This window comes from Canis aureus, chromosome 7 (genome assembly GCF_053574225.1).
Source record: "Canis aureus isolate CA01 chromosome 7, VMU_Caureus_v.1.0, whole genome shotgun sequence".
Lineage (NCBI taxonomy): Eukaryota > Metazoa > Chordata > Mammalia > Carnivora > Canidae > Canis > Canis aureus.
The window spans coordinates 35,093,419-35,115,301 of record NC_135617.1 but is presented as its reverse complement, the minus strand read 5'-3'; the positions used below and the strand labels follow the sequence as shown (position 1 = coordinate 35,115,301).

Here is a 21,883-nt window from a genome sequence, read left to right as displayed (position 1 = left end):
CCCAAATATAGTGCTCTACTGTAAGTTGATGAGAGTACTTCTGTGATTTATAAGAAGGTATTTCTAAAAAGTGTTCTGAAGGTGTTTGCAGTGAGGATCGTTATTGAAATAACTATTCAGTTTTCTAAGGGAACTACTTTGTAAAGAAACAGTAATTTGGATGTCTGGTCTATTTGCTTTAATACCCAACAGTCTCATTGTGTACATATCCATATTCTTTCTGCCTCATTCAACATAACCTGATAACTGATTCCAAATGAGTGCCTTTAAAAGCTTCTAAAAATACCATTTAATAAACAGAATTCTAGAATGTGCAGTGGTACAGCTTCAGGATCTACTATATATTTTTGAGGTAGAATAATGAAAAAGGTTGAATTTTTTTCCCCCACTTTGGGCTAAATTTGAAGAGGCATAATTTTATTTTTATCTCTTGTTACAGGACAATTTTCTTATCACAGAAATATGACATATAAATACACAAGTGTAGAATAAAATCATATATATATCAGTCTCCAAAATGTATTCAAATGTTAAAATATTTTACGATGAAAGGCGTTTCTTTTTACAGTAACATTTTTTGGCACTCAAATCTAAAATGTATCTTTCTTTTCCTTCTTTTACTTCCTTCATTCTTTCTTTCCTTCCCCTCCCTCCCTCCCTTCCTTCCATTCCTCTCTTCCTTCTTTCCTTCCTTTCATTTTAGCCTGTTGTGGGGCTCAGTCCCATGACCCCTAAGACCACAAACGGAGCCAAAACGAGGGGTCGGATGTCCAACTGACTTGTGACTGAGGCACCCCAGTATTTTTCTAATAGTATATAGTGCAAAAATTCATTCCAAACTTGAAATTTTAAAAGTATCTAAGTTTTAAATTCTTTAATGATTATTTTAAAAGAGGTTCAGATATTAATGGTAACATGTTTGAAAGTTATTGGTATTCATAGAAACAGAAAAGCAAGAATGCTATGTGCATTGTCTTTAAAAAGTACCTTTATTCTCCTAGGGTGCAAGCTTTATTCGTTGTATCAAACCTAATTTAAAGATGACAAGCCACCACTTTGAAGGTGCTCAAATTCTGTCTCAGCTTCAATGTTCAGGTATTTTCATATTTTTACAATTTATATCCATGTGTGTTAGGAGTCTTAGCTTGATACACTTTAATATGTACAGTGTTTTCAAACGATCACAGTTACCTTGATTGTTTTTAAGTGCAATAAGATTTTTACTTTCAAATTATTTTAATTATAAGAAAAGCATGGCTAACAAATTATTTGAGCAATACTGGGGTATAGTTTATCGTGAAATTAAACAGTTTTACAGCATCGAAGTAAAATTTATAAAAACTCTTTAACTGCAGATATAGATCTCCCTTAAGTAGGTTACCTTCCGATGGCCTTCTCAGTCTGGCAGCAGTTCATTTCTCATGCTCCATGTAGCTGGGGCAAGAGGTAGGTTTTGGTGTCCTTGCTCTCACTCCACCACTTATTAAAAAATGAAAACAGTGCCCTCGGCTGCTGCAGAACTTCTGTGCAGATGTTAAACTACCGCTCTCCACCTCTCACCTGCCTTGTTCTCACTTTGCTTGGTCACAGAAGTCTTAGGCACCAGGCACTGTTTTTCCTCTACTGCATGTCCGTCTGCCATCCCTACCCATGCTACCCCTACTTATGCCCAAGGCATCAGTCTTCTCCTTGTCTTTGAGTCATCTCAGTCTTGAGATGCTTCCTTAAACTCTCTTGTCTTTCTCACTCCTTATATTGTTCCTCTCAAAGTCAGATTTATTATAAAGCTAGGGTCACTTAAGTTTCAGGGTCCCTCACTTAGGTGGGCTCCTTTGAAAACCCTGTACCTACTTTTGTATTCTTTTGTAATTTGTAATTTTGTACTTAAAAAAAAATTACAATTATATAAGCTTTGGGCATACTCTCCCTGCTCTCCTCAAATCTCTGAGTCTTTGCCAACAGACAGCCTCTCCTCTTTACTAGAAGATGGAAAGCTTCACCTAATTTGCTACCAGACACTTCTGTCTACCTATGTAACCTTCCCTTCTATTAAAAAAGCAGATGGGCCTCTTTTCTTAGTTGCCACTATGGTTCTTTGGAATCATCTCTTCCTACCTTCTCATGAATCTTCAGCATTGATTATGTATATTGTTGAATCATTCTGTTTGAGATTGTCTCTTATTACCGTTTAAATGTACAGAGACCTCAACTTAATTCAAACCTCTGACCCACATTCCCTTCTAGCTACTTCCTTATATCACACCTCACTTTTTGTCCTGTAGTTTTTCCCTTTCTGTCCAAGAATAGTCTATTCTTGCTTTCTCTGTTTCCTGCCCTCTGCTCACTCTAACTCAAGAGAATTCAGCTTTCTACCTTGATCAGTACAACAAAATAATTCTTGATAGGGTCACTGGTGATTTCCCTGATCCTAAATGAGATGTTCATTTTGCATCCCTTCTCTTAGTGGATATCACGGCAGCATTTGACTTGACCAGTCCCCCTCATGTAGCCTTTCCTTAGCTCCTAAATCAGCACATGTCCCTGCTTTTCAGTTCTCTGGTAACTCCGGACTCTTCTGCAAGGTCCTCTTCTTCTACTACTGGGTATTATTTGTTAGAGTTTTTCAGGCTTTGGGTTAGGCCTAGTTTCTTTCTCACTCTTAACCAGTGCTATCTGACATAGCTTTCCATGTTGATGGAAATATTCTATATCTGTGTTATGCAACATGGTAGATACTGTGGCAGTTGAGCACTTGAAATGTGGCTAGCACAACTTAGATACTGATTTTTAAATTTTATTTAATTTTAATTTTTTAAAACTTACCCACATGTGGTTAGTGCAACTACAGATCACAGATTGCAACTACTACAGATTGGTATTAGGTGCCATATTGGACACATAGTTTCATATTCTCTAAGTCTCCCCAAGTCCCTCTGATGTGATGTGAGTCTTCTTTCTGCCCTAGATTTATAAAAATGTAATTGACCTATAACATTATGTAAGTTAAGAGTGTACAAAATGTTGACTTGATACACTTATATATTGTAAAATGATTATCAGCATAGCATTAAACTGTCTCATCAGATCACATAGTTACTAATTCTTTTTTGTGATGAGAGTATTTAATATCTGTTCTGTTAGCAGACAGTGTAGTCCTAGTACTCCCTAATCTAAGCTTTCATCAGCTTTCACCTGGATTTTTGCTATAGCTTTCCAAGTATTCTTCTGGCATCTCTTCCATCTGTTCTTCACATACATCTGGAATTATTGCTTTATAACCCAAGTCTGATCATGTCTTTTTTACTGCTTAACATACTGTAATGGCTTCTGATTATTATTAGGGGAAAAGAGCAAAATCCTCCTGGCTTATGAGGTCCCATAAGGTCTAGCCCATGTGTTTCTAGCTCCATCTCTTTCCACTCTCTCTGTTCTCTGTGTTTCAGCCATGCTGGCGTTTGTTTGGTCCCTTAAATGCTCCATGTTCCCTCCTGTCACAGGGCTTGTGCACATGCTGCTTCCTCTGATTGAGAAGCTCTTGCCTTTCCCTTGTCTTCATCTGTTGTGTCTACACTTGATTGTCCTTTCTTTGTGAAAGCCTTCCTTGATATCTCTAGCAGGAAGGGGGTCTGAATAAAGGAGCTGAGCACCTTTATTGTAGTCATAAATTTTATATATAATTATTTAATTTTTTCTTTAATTTATAAAATCCCTTGAGGGTAGAAACAGTGTTCATTTTGGTTATCCCAGCTTCCTAGCAGTGCAGAGCTTATACTAGATTCAGTAAATATTTGTTAAGTGAAATGCTTGGTCTAGCACATATGAAGACTTACTTGTGAATAATTTTAACAAGTTCCAGAAAGTTATTTCATGTCTCCTGTATTCATACATATAGTATGGGTGTATTTTTTTTAACTAATTAATTTATTTGAGAGAGAGAATATGAGCGTGAGGGGTGGAGGGAGGGGGAAAAAGAATCTTAAGCTGATTCTCACTGAGCACAGAGCCCAGCATGGGGCTGGATGTCAGGATTCTGAGATCACAACCTGAACCAAAAACAGGAGTCAGATTGTTAATGGACTGCACCACCCAGACACCCCAGTATGGATGTATTTTTGTAATATTTTCTTTAGATAGTTTTTAATTTGAATATGACTTTTTTTCTCATTTAAATTTCTCTGTAGGCTTTGTTTAGCCTGATATAATAAATCATTTATTTTCTAAATGAGCATCTAGTATCCTGGCAAGTCAAGCATGTTTAAATTTAGCTATATATACTCTTAAATTGGTAGAGTGTGGTGTTACAGATGCTTTAGCTAGGATTTCTCTTTCAGTTAAGCAGTATATTTCTATATATTAAGATATATTGGCAATTTAATAGATGACACCAATTTGTAGTAGTTTGATTTTTTTTAAAATGATAATAATAATAAAATGGTATAGAATTGGTTCTAGTTGTGTGGCCAGGTAATTAGAAAAAGAAAAAAATACCAATAACTGGTAGGAATATAAATATTTATGATGCTTTATAAAATAAAGGGATTTAAGATTTGAATTCTATATTGCCTTTCCATTTTCATTATTTTTTTCAAACTAAGTAGAATTAATTCATTTAGGACATCTTTTACTAAAATTACTATCTTCTGATCAGCCAATACCAGGGCAAAGTAGGGGAAGGTAAGAGTTCAGGCAGATGTTCTTCCTCTGTAACCTTGGGGTTGTGCTACCCGTCTGTGGTAGCAAAAAGGGTTCTGAGTATAACCAGCTGGACTGTACCAACAAACCCCTTGCCATCTAGACTCCCAGAGGAGGAACCAGGTTATGGAAATTTCTAGAAGAAGAGTACTTGTTTTTGGTGATTTTTATTTATTATTATTATTATTCATGATAGACATAGATATATAGAGAGAGGCAGAGAGAGAAGCAGGCTCCATGCCAGGAGCCCGATGTGGGACTCCATCCCTGGGACTCCAGGACCATGCCCTGGGCCAAAGGCAGGTGCTAAACTGCTGAGCCACTCAGGGATCCCTTTACTTATTTTTTTTAAGTGTGGAAAGCTCTATAGAGTAAATTAGCTTCAAATCCTGAGAAATGCAGCCCCAGGCTTGGCAATTTGTTAAGTTTCATGAAATTCTTAATGAACTTTTGTGAACCAGTTCATATGTTGTCTTCAGCTACAGGGCAAGCCAAGAGACTTAAAGATTGCAGATGTGTACGTTCCCAACGATACTTGTTTATTCGATATAAATGGACAAGAATTGTTACAGTACAAACCAAACCTTTTATTTCTCCAAGCAGAGCCAGGAACTAATTATAATTAGTTTTAGATCTTCCTTTCCATAGGAGTGATTGCCTTTATGTGCTTTATTAATTAGTACTACAAATTACAATAGTTATTTTTTTTTTTTATTTATAAATTACAATAGTTATATAGTTGACTCTACCAAAAATCAAATAGTAGAGAATAATATAAGCAAAAAGGAGTCTTATTTCTCAGGGGTAACCACTTAATTCTGTTTTGGGTATATTTTTTATACTGATTAAATAAAGCTCTGCCCTATTTTTAATGAATACATTATATTCTACCATATGATTGTAACATAATTTAATTAATTGATATTTAAGTTATTTCTCTTTTTTTTTCTATTACAGTAACCCAGTGACCCTGTGTGCATTCTCTTTGCATATCTTTGTCCACATGTGTGATGAGTTGTAGGATAGATTCATAGAAGTAGAAAGTACTGAGTCAAGGGCATAAATGTTTCCAAATTGCCATCCAAAGCTCTTGCACTGGTTTACTTTCCCCATCAGTGGTGTATATGTATATTTTCTTACACTGTCATCAACTCTGAGTACTATTGATGTTTGATACCTTTGTCAGTGTCAGGTTAAAATTCAATCTACCTAGAAAAGATCTTTCCTATAAGATTAATTTTAAAATAAAAATCCACTTCTTAAAAAATGTTTTGTAGTTTCATTTTGCTAATTTAAATTTTGACTGCTAGGAATTTATTTTGGGTATACAGAGTGAGGTAGGAATCCAGTGTTAGGTTTGTTTTCTAAATGGCTGGCTGTTTGTCCTAACACTTTTTGTTGAATAATCTTAATTTCCGTAATCTCAATCTTAATCAATTTCCATTGATTTGAAATTCCCAGGAAGTGAAACCCAGGTCTTTTTAGATTTTTTTTTTTTTTTTTTTTTTAATTTGAGAGAGAGTGAGAGAGAGAGAGAGAGAGAAGAAACAAGGGGAGGAGCAGAGGGAGAGGGAGCAGCAGACTCCCCACTGAGCAGGGAGCTCAACGCACGCGCACGTGGCTTGTGGGGCTGGATCCTGGGACTCTGGGATCATGACTTGAGCTAAGGCAGATGCTTAACCAGATGAACCACCCAGGCACCGCCCCCAGGTCCTTTTATAGATAAAAGTCCTGGCATTATCTACTGTGGTTGAACCTTACCCTGACTACTTTATGCTTTTCCTGACATGAAAGGTTCCTACTGACTCAAGGTTCAAATTATCAGCTACTAGAGTTATACTGAACATAGATATTCATCCTATAGACTGTTTACCCCAATAGACGAGTTTCTTTGAGAGGTGAGTGAAAGGGCATCTTTATAGTAAAATAGTGAACTCTTTCTTTTTCTTTTGCTTTGTGTAAGCACAGGTGAGAACTTGGGAATGTGTTCTACTTTTTGGAGACTCTATCAGGAATTTTGTTCTAAAATTAACCTCAGGACTTGGAAAGTGGCTTAATGCAGGGCATTATCTCTTACTCATATGCTATTGATTGTGACAGAGATTTCTAGCAGAAAAAGGTACAAACTAAATTTGAGCTTTCTAGGGACCAGTAGTTTATCTCTAGAAAATGGTTAGTCCAGCTGATTTTTTGATGAAATTTTCTGCGATAGTTTTAGGTGGGGGGTAAATTGGTACATATTGAATATGAATATGATATTCCCTATGTAATATTTCATTGTTGAAGATTCCTGTAAATTGCCCCTTTCTAAATATTAATTTGTAAAATTGTTTGATCATTCATAAGTTAATTTTGGGCTTCTGTACAGAGATTGGCAATAATTTGTGTTTGTTTATGAATCTAGGTATGGTGTCTGTTTTGGACTTAATGCAGGGTGGTTTCCCATCACGAGCTTCCTTTCATGAACTCTACAACATGTATAAAAAGTATATGCCAGATAAACTTGCAAGATTAGATCCAAGACTGTTTTGTAAGGTACAAATACTACCTAATTTGAAATTTCTTAGCTATGAACTATCTTTCTAATTACTATTTGGCATTTAACTTTTGAACTTTTATTTTCAGGCTCTTTTTAAAGCTTTGGGCTTAAACGAAATTGACTACAAGTTTGGATTAACAAAAGTATTTTTTAGACCTGGCAAGGTAAATACATTTTTATTTTAAACTTTCACATGATGGATATGGATAGTTGGAGTCAGTGCATATTTTTAAGTGTTTAGTGATTTGTATTATTCGTGAGTTATATGATCACTAGTAGTATGTGCATCTGTGTATATTATTTGTGAGAGGATTACAATGTGTAAGATTTTTGTATAAGTTTTACAGCTTTTATTTCACATTCAGAAGTACTGGAATCAGAGCATTATTTAATTGGATTTTTTGCTTAAATAAAGATTAACCAGAAAATACTTATTTTTTAAAATTTATTTTATTTAATTGATTTATTTTTTTAAGTAGACTCCATGCCCTATGTGGGACTTGTAATTAAAGCCCTGAAATCAAGAGTCACATACTCTACTGACTGAGACAGCCAGGTGCCCCTACCAGAAAATATTTAATTGAAGAATTTTCTAAAACATATTTAGTCTTCAGTAATTCAAAATTCCACAGTACTTTTGAGTCTTTGTAACAAGAACAAGTTCTATTGGATTACTATAGATGTATAAAGTATAGGAAATTGGGCTGAAGTTTGTGCTGACTTCCTTCAAGAAGAATGAAATGTATAAATACATTATGAGAGTATAAAGGAATCAGAGTGAATGAATGTATACTTTTTTTTATACTTTTATATGTAAATATAATTTTAGGCTAATCCATAGTTTTTGTATCTATAGATTTTTGTACTAAATTACAAGACTGACATATAGAGCATTTCATAACAAATAGGTACAAAACAGAAACAACTAAATGCTATTCACAATCTGTAATCTTTTCACCATTCTTAACTTTGTTAATATTGACTGAATAATAGCATCCTCATAATTTTAAACACAGCTGTTGTTATATGATAGCCAAGTATACTTGTTTGACTTAGCAATATTATTAATAAATATCTCTAGTGCCTTGAAGGCTAGATTAATGATAATAAATAAATCTGATTTCACATTTTTGTCCATGAGATAAAGATCTATGTAATACTTCCCTATAAATATTTTTATTGCACCCATGCCATTTCCTATATAAAAGAAAAAAATATGTTCATAGTTAGCTTAGCTGTAATCATACATATTTATCATAAGTTCAACATTTCTCTTATTTAGGGGCTATAATAAGAATTTTAGAATTAACAGTTTGAGAAAGCACTTGGTCTTACTTGCCCCAAGAAAAATTAATCAGAATATGTTGAAAGTACAAGCTGTTTTATCATTCCTTTCTCAGTAAAACCTTTTTGCCAACTATCTGTAATTGTCATTTAAGATTTTTTTCTACTCTTATTGTTGAATCTGCTAACTAGCAATGAGTAAGCCGCTCTTACCCTTCCAAAAAAACAATGCTGAAGGAGAGAAAGGCAGCGAAATATAGCCAGATACATTTAAAGTTGCTGTATACCCTCCTGAGACTTGTGTGTATAATTGTTTTGTGATCATTTCTAGGAAGTTAGGTTTTGGACTTCTAATTATTTTGTATCTCACTTTATGTTTAAACACATTTATTTTTTGACACTGTTACTAAATTATTTCATTTCCTAGTTTGCAGAATTTGATCAGATTATGAAGTCTGACCCTGATCATTTAGCAGAATTGGTTAAAAGAGTCAATCACTGGCTTATCTGCAGTCGCTGGAAGAAAGTTCAGTGGTGCTCACTCTCAGTCATCAAATGTAGGTGTTTTCTTTCACATCAAAATGTGTAATTATTTTGAAAACGAATTGGTTTGTGGAATGTTATAAAGTTGTGAGTTCTGGGCCCTAGGGACCACTTTTCTTATTCAAGCTGTGTCCCTGGCTCCATGTAACACCTGCAAGTAGTGTACATGATAAATATTTTAAAAATATTTCTTGTATATGTTACTTACCTTCCTATTCAGATGTATTACAGGAGAATTAATTCCATCATGTCCTGAACCAACAGAAACAAAACTCATGGTCTTGATTCATCTCCCTCCGAATCAACCCCCAATCTCTCAGACTTAAGCCAGAACTTTCCTCTTTCTGCCTGCTTGGCCATTACCAGTACACACACCAGAAATTTCAAGATTGTAGTTGTCTCTACTTTCTTGTCCCTGAAGTCTTGTGGGTGAACAAATCCTCCTGATTCCTGCTCCAAATACAGTCGATTGTTTCCTTTTTATTTTTATTGCCAGGGTCTTACTGGAGCCCCCTTGCCTACTCACATAATAACTTCAGTAGCTCCCCAACTGGATTTTCTCGGCTACCTGAGAGTTCACTTTGCAGAGTTTCTCTCTAAACTAAAAGCCTTTTATTAAGGCTTTCCTTTAAAATAGGGCAGAGTCTTAGAATGTCTTTCAAGGCCCCGTGAAATGGGGTTTCAGCTTCCCTTTCTAGCCTCTTCTGCCACTGCTCTTTTAGACTCTCATCTCTCTGACACGCTGGCCCGAGCCACTACTTTGTCTCTGCTAGATCATAGCAACTGCTTATCTCTGCCGAAAACAAGCACTGGGAGCAGAATGTTTCTGGGTTACCTGAGGGTCTGTGACAAATATTTAATTGTATAGAATTATTGGCAGTAACTTGATTAAATTTGTAGTTGCCCCTCCCACCTCCCCACTTGCTAGTGCTAGGTCCACAAAAAGGATTAAGTAGGGTGTACCTTATTGATAGAAAAATAAAATCCCTTTGACTTAACTAAAAGGAATCATGCAAACAAAGATTATTATTGAGGTCTTTTGTTAGACAATTGTGAATATAGATAAAAAGAAAACTATAAGAAAAAAAGATAACAAAAGCTCTTTTTTCCCATCATTTTACAAGTAAAATGTAAGCACATTTGTCACTATAGTTTAGTACTTTCAGCTTTATACATTGCATTATGATGGAAAACACATTACATTTAAATTATCTCTGCTATACCATTTGTTTATGGATTGTGTTGTGCAGTGGTGAACTCAGTAACCAGACAGGATCTTTGCAGGATATTAATAGGGAAGCTCTGAAAAAAGGTGTTTCAAGGTCAGATTAGTGTACAATGTTCTGGGTAACTGAAGTTAAATAGATCCTTTACTGCAGGGCTCTCAGAGGCTTCACCCCGTATGTTCATTGTGAAGCTCCATAGCATTTAGCTTTTCCTAAATCCATTTGACAAGTGAATCCTTTTTTCAGACAGACTTTTAACACATCTAATAGATCAGTATTTCCTACGATAGTTTGGGTAGCAATAGTGAGACATAATAAGGAAATAACACTTTTAAAATGTAAATCTAGCCACACACATGATGTACTTTTTATTTTTTAAGAAGTATAAAGAATTAAAAAAATGTTAAACTTCCTGATTTTGTTATCTGTATAATAGGTTCATCACAATTTCACGTTTCTTGAAAATTGCTTTGTGGAAATCAGTGGTTTTTAAGAATATTATGTGCCTGATTGAAACCAAATAATTTTCAATCATTTTATTTTTCTCCTTCACTTAGTGAAAAACAAAATAAAATATCGAGCTGAAGCCTGCATTAAAATGCAAAAAACTATTCGAATGTGGCTTTGCAAAAGGAGACACAAACCTCGGTAAGACGAATAGTGCCTAAAGAATCCTGCTAAACTTATTCACCCTAATGTAAAATGGCTAGAAAGTCATAATGAAGAGCAGTTTGGATACTCTCAGAGTTTTCTCTTTTTTCATATTTTTTTGTGAAAAGACATACTAGTCTGTGATTTTATATTATGTACTTGAAATTAAGTAACTAATTACTGCATTATTTTATTACTTGTTCCATGCTACAAGAGGATGTGAAGTAGCTTATGAAAATGTAAACACTATAAAAAGGTTGAAATAAATGGCTAAAAGAAGCTCTTTTATTCCAATTATTTTGGTGATTTACCGTTTCTTGGTAAATGTCAAATTCATGTTTTTAAAAACATCTCATTAATGTTTTCACTGTAATTCTCAAGTTTATCTATAAGAATTATGTTGTTCCACTGTAAATTTCATCTTTATATTTGAGTCTTATTAATTTAGACTTTTTAAACTAAAAAGTTATTCAGTCCTGAATAACTGTTAATTCTTAAACCTTTTCAAAGGGATTACATAACTCTTTTAAGTTCTTTTATAATTTGAATTCTCAGATTTTTCAATATAAATGTAGAAGGCTAATATATTACTGATAGGCATCAATATCATTCATACTCATATTTGATTATTTTTTTTTTTTACCTCTTTTCAACAAGAGCTCTAAAAAAGAGAATCCTGGATAGTATGAAAACAGAAGTGAAATATCCTATTAGCAATATGTTTAGCATTTTATTAAGATGAAAAATCAGTGCATAGCATTAAGTGGTGAATTTAAACTCTGATGAAGTATTATCTTACAGCATTGATGGCCTGGTTAAGGTGGGCACACTGAAAAAACGACTTGATAAATTTAATGAAGTAGTAAGTGCATTGAAGGATGGAAAACTAGAGATGAATAAACAGGTCAAGGACCTTGAAATTTCTATTGATGCTTTAATGGCCAAAATTAAGGTATGTAATTTAATCCAAATGATTGACTTTTTAAAATAACTGAATATACTATGTTATTGGTATTGAATTATATAGAAAAACGTCCTTTTTAAAAAAATACAAAATGTTGCAAATGTTGAGTCTCAGTGATAGCAAGTGATGCACATTATATTGTTCTCTCAGCTCTGTGTTTGAAAATTTTTATAGCCAAAAACTAAAAAGATAATTGTTATGCAGTTTCATCTGTTGTTAGGAAACTCCCTCCTCCCTACCCAAAATAGTAACTAAAAAGTCTGGGATCCCTGGGTGGCGCAGCGGTTTGGCGCCTGCCTTTGGCCCAGGGTGCGATACTGGCGACCCAGGATCGAGTCCCACGTCGGACTCCCGGTGCATGGAGCCTGCTTCTCTCTCTGCCTGTGTCTCTGCCTCTCTCTCTCTCTCTCTCTCTGTGTGACTATCATAAATAAATAAAGGAAAAAAATTAAAAAAAAAAATCTGCTAGTAAGCTTTTATATAGTCATTATTGAGGCAGGAGAAATGCAAGTTATTTTGTTTTTTTTTTTTTTTTTTTTACCTTTAGAAACTAATTTTCAAATTATAAAAGTAAGTAATATTATGGAAAATTTGGAGACCACCAAAACCCCCATAAGTCCTGACAATAACAGATTTAGCTATTAGACTGCTGTGCAGTCACCTTCCAATCTTTTTAAAGATGCTTATGTTTGTGTGGTCCTCCTCACAATTTGATTTTGAGCCTCTACTTTTTTTTTTTTTTAAAGATCATTTATTTGAGAAAGAGCACATGGCCCGGGGTGGGGGGGGCGGCGGCGAGTAGGGGTGGGAGGGAAGAACACACCAGCCATGGGGAGGGCCAGAGGAAGAGGGAGAAACAGGCCCTCTGCTGAGCAGGGAGCCTAATGCTGGGCTCAATCCAAAGGCAGCTGCTTAACTAACTGACTGAGCCACCTAGGCGCCCCCCAGCCACATTTTTTGAAGGGTTACTTTGGAAAATCATCCAATAATTTTAGTATATTTAGTAATTTCTTAAATATTCCCTAGGTAGTATTTTGAACATTATTATTAAAAAAGAGGAAACAAAAGCAAAATTAACAAATCATTCCTTAAAACAATTTTCAACTATAGTATGTTACTTCATCTACAGTACACCGTTAGATATTTGATTACTTGATTAATAGGAAATAGATTCACATATTTGTTTGCAGAGATGAATATTTTTAAGAACATTATTTAATGTACAAATAGTATAACAAAGATAATGGCTTTACTGCTTACCGACTTTTCCAGTCTTTGTGTGTGTGTGTGTGTGTATACAGGTCTTTTTGTGTGGTAAAAGCCTGTGACATTAAATTTACCATCTTAACCATTTTTAAATGTAATTCAGTAGTGTTCAGTATATTTCCATTGGTGAGACAGAAGAGATAATTTTTAAGTACATGTTTATTATTTTGTTTTTAAGTCCACTATGATGACGAGAGAACAAATACAGAGAGAGTATGATGCACTAGTTAAAAGCTCAGAGGAACTTCTCAGTGCATTACAGAAAAAAAAACAGCAGGAAGAGGAAGCAGAAAGGCTGAAGCGTATTCAAGAAGAAATGGAAAAAGAAAGAAAAAGACGTGAAGAAGATGAACGACGTCGAAGAAAGGAAGAGGAGGAAAGGCGGATGTAAGGAATTTATAGTTTTGAATTAGAAATTAACAGAATAGTGAATTCTTGGTGTTGATGCTGATTAATGAATATTATTTTTAAAAGTTCTAGTCTTTTAAAACAATAATTTTAGAATAAGTTTAAAAATAGAGAAAAGTTCATGTTCTAATAACAGTGATTTTAACTATAATCTGAATTTTCGTAAGGCTTTTATATCTGAGGATTTCTTAACTTATTTTTAAAGCTTTGACTTATTATTTTATAAGCAAGAAAAAAGGCACTTCTCCTTTTCTGCAGTTTTAAAACTGACAGCTTTTTGCAAGGTTGCCACCATGGGGCAGACAGAAGGAATGTGTAAGAGTTGTTAAATTGGAGAAGGAGGAGAGTGGGGCACATGTGATCAAGACCTTGCAGGTAGGCTTTATAACCAAGTTAATCTACAGATTTAAAGGTTATAGAATATAATTGTATTTGTTTTTATTTATTTCAGAAGAATTACTGTCAGTAGAGTTAGACTTTGTTTTCAAGGTAAGCTGATGATGCATATAGCCAGGAGGTTAATTTCAGTCCCCATTCTGTAACCTCTGTTTATTAATAGATCGATTGTTTTCTGATGGATTTCTTATTTTCTATTAAGTTTTTGAGGAGTTTCCTCTTTTTTGTTATAGGAAACTTGAGATGGAAGCAAAGAGAAAACAAGAAGAAGAAGAGAGAAAGAAAAGGGAAGATGACGAAAAACGTATTCAGGTATATAATTATTAGACAGACTGAATTTCTTTCAGAATCTACAGAATTATAAAGACAAAAGAAGTTGCAAACAAAACCTTGATTTGTTAGATAAACGGTCTTTGGTTTACCTTAGAGACAAAGGGCTTTCTCTGAAGTGGTTGTGGGGAGGGACTTTGGATCTAGGTAAGTGAGTTCAGATCTAGGGTCTATCACTGATAGAAATTGTGATATTGCACAAGTGATAATGAGTGGGCCATGTTTTTTTTTCTTGGATTGAGGATAAATAATAGTTGTTAACATTAAATGAGTTGACTTATATTTAAAGCATTTAGCCCCATTCAAAAAATATTCGTTTGTTATTATTATAATTGGGGGAAGGTCAAATGAATATTCACTTAAAACATAATTATAACTTTGCAACTTTGTAGATACTAGTATCAGTAAGTTAGGGATAAGATAGTCCCCCACCTCCATTTTTTCTAAAGTCCATATCTGAGAATAACTGATCACATATTTGTGTTTCTGTTTGTTTTGGCTTTCATAATTCATCCTTAGCACAATCAGCCTTTAAATTCCTGACATCTGCTGTCTACATGTTGGTCAATGTGATATACCTAGGGTTCTCATGCAATTATTTGAGATACTACTCATGGTGATAGAGTGGTGGAACTATGGTTCCTCTGCCTTCTCTTGGATTTAGGAAAGAGGAGGGAAGCATTTATCAAAATATAGAAGAAAATGGAGACTGGAGAGATTTCTGGTTAAACAATATGTATTCCTCAGTAAAGAACTTGTGTGGAGCAATTTTAGGTAGTAATGATCAAGTAAACAAGTAGAGAGAGCTTATTGAGATAGCTTTCTGTCCTTGGCAGGCTGAAGTGGAGGAGCAGCTGGCCCGACAGCGGGAGGAGGAATCCCAGCAGCAGGCGGTTCTGGAGCAGGAGCGCCGGGACCGGGAGCTGGCCCTGAGGATTGCCCAGAGTGAAGCTGAGCTCATCACTGACGAGGCCCAGGGTGACCTGGCCCTCCGGAGGTACAGGGCCACTGGGTGGGGCATGGCACCTCTGCTTTCTTTCCCTCTCTGCTTCTTGTTTCAGTGTAAAGGGACTAGGAGAAAAATCACATTCTTTAGGCCCTGATCTATTTTAATTAAAATCATTTAAAAATTATTTGTTTCAACTTTTATACCCAAGCAAATGAAACCATTGATTTCATCAAATTGTTGAACCAATGAAAAATAAAAATGATATTTCTGTTCATGAAACATCTCAGCTTTTACTCTGAAATTGTCAAGGAGTATTATATAAAAAGTAGACATCTAATTTCTAAATACTTGCCATTAAATACTGGCATAGAAATCAGTGAATATATTATAATCCAATTAATATTCTTGAGGTTGAGATTTAATCTTTTCCTAATGCAGTTTTTTTTTAATATATCATATGCCCTAACACTTGGAATGGGGAAGAGTTTTACACACACACACACACACACACACACACCCCATGTTTCACAATAGAGTTCCCTTTCCAAGGAAGAAGGCTTATCACATTGAAATGTTTCCAAATTATCTCTTAATACTGAATTTTATTGGAGTGTGAAGAAGTATAGATGTGCTTGTTAAAAGTCCCAGGAAGGTCCTCACATAACATTTATTTTTAAAAGTGTGGAATGTAGAAACATTCATTATTTTGATTATTTATTTGTAAAAACAGCAAAACTAGTTTGTGAAGTTGCTTTGCATGCAGGTATATATGTTTATAGATATTGAGAGGCACATAGATTTATGTAACCATGCTTTCCAGAATGTCAGAGCACTGTTTATAGCAAACTGTAATTAAAATGCAGCCACTAGGTGTCGCTATTTCCTTGTGAAAGGAAAAAACTTGATTGAAATGGCAAGGCAGTGATTAGATTTTATTTAGCCAAAACAAAGGGATGGAAGAGGGTATGTTAAGTTGCCTTCATGCTTTTTCTAGGAAGTGATTACATTGGGGAGCTCTGGGGTCTGAACTGTATATGAAAGTATATTATATTTAAATAAACCAAATAGGCCTATCAAAGTATAGTAATTATTAAGCTCTTGGGTTTGAGTCCAATATTTTAGCTTTTTATTAACATTTCACTGTAATTAAAAAAGTATTTTCTCTGGGCTGTGATTCTTGTAACTGCAGACTCAGCTTAGCTGCTCTTGTGTTCCTTCTACCTGTGTTATGTTGGAATGTCTGGGAGCCTTTGTGTATAACTGATTAGTAACTGGGCCAGTCTCCTCAATGAAACAAGCTCCTACAGCTGCTCTCCCTAATGTGTGTGAGGAAGCACTGCAGTTGACCCGAAGTGGCTTCATTATGACTGAAGTTCATTTCTAAGAGATTCATTATTGGAGTCGGTATTGGTATCCATGACCAGCCAAGCTTTAGGTGTAAGCATTTGAAATATTAAACTATATCTAGAGCCATTCCATATAATATGTATAAGATACAGACTCATATGTGCATTCCTTCCCACCTTCAGAAAGATGCACTTTTTCTAAGAGTGAGTGGTCTCTCAGAGAAAGAGTGGATCATTCAGTACCTTTAACATAAATGAAAAGTTACCTGTGATTTAATTTAAGCAGAATTAACTATGTAATGGTACCACTACTAAGTAATTAGGAGATACTCAAGCAGTTATGATTGAATGGCAAAAGAGTTAGCTTTAGTGTTCCTGTGAGATAGCTCCTAGGTTGTTGTCTCCTTCTCTATTAAATGCCCTTTAAGTCCTTTTTGGCAGCCCTTTCCAGGAAAGCTTTCCTTGACCCTCATGTCCTCATGAGTTTCTATTCTTTAGAACCTCCTGGTTATTTTATACTCTGTACTACAAGCATTAACACTTCATTATGGATGATGTTCTATACATATTTTCCATATTTGATCATTTCATTTTACTCCATGGCCCACAAATAAACGTTTTTGAATGTTTATTTTACCTTTGTTAGCACTGAATTATTTCTGACAAATTTATGAGTAAGAACTCTCTTAAGTAATACTATTCTAATATATAGCATGAAAATGTCATTCTGGGGTTCTGTGATGCATTAAAAAATACATGTAAATGGATTTTGCTGTATTAAACAATTTCCAAGTTACTTTTTCAGCTCGGATTCCCGTCCAGTAACTTCTAAGTAAGAATTGTTTTCTACATATGTAATATGTTTTAAAATGTGATCTTAATTAATTCACATATGATCCTTGATGCAAAGTGATTTCACATTACCTAAAATTATGAAATAATATTGAGATTCTGTTAACAACAAGCACACTTCACAGTGTATGAATTTTCTAATCTAGATATATATTTGCTCTTTAATTTTCATTGAATGTCTTTAATTTATACTTTCTCATAATTTTTAAGGAAAATTTTAAACATTAAAATTTTGAGTGATCTCATAGATTAAATAAATATAATTTTTTTTTTAAGTCAGTGTATAGAGTATTGAAACACAAATTTGGTACAATCCAGTTTTTCATGATTCAGAATTGCTTAACAAGATTAACTAAAATATATTATTTTTCACAGAATCGTTGGAGCAAGACCCAAAATGACACCGTATGTCATTTCTCTTTTCAAAATTTGATTTAGTCATATAACCCCTTTTTTCTCCTTAACAGATTGTGGTTACTTTTTAGGAGAAATGGTTTCCTCATTAAAACAAATTTTTGTGGGGTTTTTTGCACATATTTTATGTATATACTACATGTAAAATTTTGGAATATATATATAAAATCTAAATTTTAACACTTTATGACCCCTACTATAACCTTTATAATGTTGATTCTCAACTTTGTCAGACCCTAATACCAGTGACAGTTGTTTTATAAGTCATAACCTGCATAAATAATTCTCTCCAAACATTATGTGTAAAAGAGAAATGAAAGGGCATATTATTTATAATAAAACAGTATTTATTTTAATATGAAAGTGCTTGTTCACAACTACAGGAAAATATCAAATACTCATATTTTCCATTCATACATAGTATCACCATAAATATGACAGCTATAAGTGCAAATTGATGTAAGAATGCTATATTGGTCAATTGAATGCCGTGAAATTGTGAACAGTACTTTGTAAAGTTTTTTTTTCTTAGTCATATTATTTTTTTTTAAGATTTTTTTTATTTCATTTGAGAGAGAGACAGAGGGAGCACAAGCAGGGGGAGAGGCAGAGAGAGAGAGAGGGAGAAGTAGGCTCCCCACTGAGCTGGGAACCCGATGTAGGGCTCGATGTAGGGCTTGATATGGGGCTCGATCCCACCTGGAGATTATGACGTGAGCCAAAGGCAGATGCTTAACCATCTCAGCCACTCAGGCACCCCAGTACTTTGGAAAGTTCTAAACAGATTTTCCTGCAGTAGTTGCATTTCTGGAAAAACTCTGTGAATATTAAAACCATGCCCCCCAAAAAGGTTCTTTACATGTAGAAGTCTGTTTACATGTAAAACTGTATGTGTGTGTGTGTGTGTGTGTCTCACCTCTATCTGGTGGACATGTTAATATCACATGGGATACCAGGCACTTGTTCCTTGTGCAGGACATTTGGCACCCCTGACCCCTACCTCCTCAGATGCCAGCAGTGTACTCTCACCACAGCCTTGTTACCACAGGGTACCAAAATTTTTAAAAACATCTCTGGGTGCTATTTCCTTCCATTATAAAAGCAGCTCTTTAGTTACCATTTGAGCTTGAGTTAAATAAGCCCTGCAACTAGTGCATATAAAGTAAAATTGTGAATATTTGTATATAGTTTGGGAAAGTTAGAAGGAAAAAAGCAACTGGGTGCAGGAACCATTTCTGTCTAGTCTCTTTGATGCAGCTCCTAGAGCAGTATCATAGGGTCAAGTGAGATGCTGAGTCATTAGAGATTGCCTTCCAGGGTAGTGTTGCAGCAGACAGGGAAATCTCTTTATAATCAATAGACCATGTAGTAAAGAGCTTAAAAAGGGTATGAATTCTCTTTAAAAGCTGTGGGAAAAAGAATGGAGGAAGGTTTAGAAGAAAGAGATGGTAGAAACAGATGCTCTTGGATGCTAAGATGGAAACCTTGAGATAGGATGATAATGTAAGTAGATGCACCTGGGTGGCTCAGTCAGTTAACTATCCAACTCTTGATCAGGTCATGATCTCAGGGTCCTGGGATCAGCCCCAAGTTGGACTCCATGCTCAGCGGGGAGTCTACTTGAGACTCTCTCTCTTTCCCCCTCATCCCCTCTCCCCACTCACACACATGCACACACAGTGTCTCTCTCAAATAAATAAATCTTTTTTTTTTTTTATTTATTTATGATAGTCACACAGAGAGACAGAGAGAGAGAGAGGCAGAGACACAGGCAGAGGGAGAAGCAGGCTCCATGCACCGGGAGCCCGATGTGGGATTCGATCCCAGGTCTCCAGGATCGCGCCCTGGGCCAAAGGCAGGCGCCAAACCGCTGCGCCACCCAGGGATCCCTCAAATAAATAAATCTTAAAAAAAAATCTTGAGGCAGGGTGATAATAGAATTTTAAAAATATTTATCAAAATTGTATGGAGTTTGAAAGAAAATTCTGACTAGCCTAAATGGAGATTGACAAATGTATTGCTCAGTAGGTATTTTTATATATATTTGTGTTTTTAACTTTGCATTTATTATCATCAGTCATCGGTTTTGAAAGATGACTTTTTCTCTGACTGTGCCTGCTTGGATAGATTTTTCTCAGCCCCTAATCTGAGTCAATGTTCATTACAAGGAAAGAGAATTATAGGAGTCCTTTGTTCCTTTATCATCAAGGTCCCAGTTTCTGACAGGCATCCAGGAAACTGCACCCTAATGCAAACATACCCATTTTCTTTTCTTACAATTTTTCCTGATTTGTAAGATTTTGAGGTTACCAGAGTCCGATAATAGAATGAGCCAGGAGTAAATGATTAATTGCAAAGGAAAAAAGAAAGAACAGGAAAATAAAATAATGAAATTAATGAATTGTTGATGACATGATGAAATATCTATTACATTTTACAGAATTAAATGAATATTGAGAAAAGTTACACTCCCCTGAATAATAAAAGAAAAGTAACTTTTGCCTCTAGGAAATGTTTATCCTTAGAGAGTCCAGACACTTCTGATGTTTAACACATACTTGATGCATTTGAATTCTTTTATATTTTTTAAAGCATGCTTTGATTCAGAATTTTAAAGTTTGAATATATTAGACTCTTATTTAAACTCTGACACTATAATATAGATTAGCTTGGTTTACCTCTGTTACGCCATCAAATTAATATTTACTAAGCAACCTCAGTGCAAAACTCCCTCTATAGAATCTATATCCTGCCAAGTTTCCAGTATGCATTTAGAACATGCTAATTATATTCTACAAATAAAAAATACCACAGAAGCATGTCTCTCATGAGGTTTTATCTAAAGTTCCTACTGCAAAATGGAGTTCAAACAACCTTAACTGTATTTAAACAAACATTTGCTGTATTTTATGGTTATATACCATGTTGAATAATATATTATTAAAGACTTTTACAAAGTAAAATGATAGTGTGAATCAATAATCCTATTGAAAACATATATTTCTAATTATGCTTTTAGATTCTATAAGTAACTTAAATTGTCTTTTATATGACTGTGCTGTATTATCATTTTTCTTAAAGGGAACAAATGGAGAGAGAAATGTCAGAATTTCTGAGTAGGTTAGTGCAGTGGAATTTTGGGAAATAAGTGTCACCTCAAAATCATATTTTTAAATCACTGTTCATTATTTGGACCAGAATCTGTTATATGAATAGTCTATTCTTTCCATGTAAATTTTCTGTGCAAGAAATGTCACTTCACCCTATACCACCCTAACAGAAAAAGATAAAAAACAATGTTCTAAGTTGGTGCTCTTCAGTGGAGAGACCATTGGTATTTTATCTTTTTTTTTTTTGAGACCATTGGTATTTTGGATGAGACTGTTCCTTGTTAGTAGTATTGCCATGTTTATCACTGGCCCTCACCAACTCTGTCTCAGTAGTGGAAGCTTTCCTTTCAAACAAAATGAATGTTTTGAAACTCACCATGGAGGTGGTGTTGCCCCTCTACCTTTCCCCCCACCCCCTCCCTGACCCCCTTGCCAGCTGGGAACCTTTGTGCCTAGTTCCTAGCTTAAGGGGAAGTAGAGAAAGAGTGTGGCTTCTGAGGGCCTCCTCCCCATAGCACATGGTTTAAAAACCACTGATGTAAAAATTGAGCCACCAGAGAATATGACTTCCTAGCAGGATCTGGTCCTTTACAAGTGGATATGAATCAGTAACCTTTTCACTGTCAATTGGAAGTTCGAGTTAATTCGAAGTATTAAAATTAATATATTTTTTAAAATCAGAAGTCAGCTTTTCTACTACCTAGTATATCATTTACATGATTCTTTATAACAGACCTAAATAATCAGTAATTACATCTTTATTTTACTATTTTATTAATTCCAGAGATGAGGGAAAAGCATTTAAATGTTACATTTGTGTATTTAGGTTGCTGAATATGTTTTTTAGTAGATGTAGTTTGTTTGATGTAATATGAGTGAAAAGTTAGTAATATTAAACCATATTTTAAGCAAT

General features: G+C 34.8%; 1 protein-coding gene across 6 annotated transcripts in view; it reads left to right on the top strand.

Annotated features, from left to right (window-relative positions):
* MYO6 (myosin VI) overlaps positions 1–21,883 on the top strand; it is a 142,161-nt gene that overhangs the window by 108,588 nt on the left and 11,690 nt on the right. For 3 of the 6 annotated variants that reach the window (XM_077903323.1, XM_077903320.1, XM_077903324.1), the window contains exons 20-31: positions 1,002–1,095; positions 7,097–7,227; positions 7,318–7,395; positions 8,943–9,072; positions 10,842–10,932; positions 11,737–11,887; positions 13,344–13,552; positions 14,203–14,281; positions 15,136–15,296; positions 17,400–17,426; positions 17,822–17,851; positions 20,942–20,980. In XM_077903323.1, coding sequence (XP_077759449.1) covers positions 1,002–1,095; positions 7,097–7,227; positions 7,318–7,395; positions 8,943–9,072; positions 10,842–10,932; positions 11,737–11,887; positions 13,344–13,552; positions 14,203–14,281; positions 15,136–15,296; positions 17,400–17,426; positions 17,822–17,851; positions 20,942–20,980 — 1,220 coding nt within the window. Of the gene's footprint in view, positions 1–1,001; positions 1,096–7,096; positions 7,228–7,317; positions 7,396–8,942; positions 9,073–10,841; positions 10,933–11,736; positions 11,888–13,343; positions 13,553–14,202; positions 14,282–15,135; positions 15,297–17,399; positions 17,427–17,821; positions 17,852–20,941; positions 20,981–21,883 lie in introns of those variants that run through there. The other 3 variants (XM_077903325.1, XM_077903326.1, XR_013383186.1) reach the window with 2 other exon arrangements.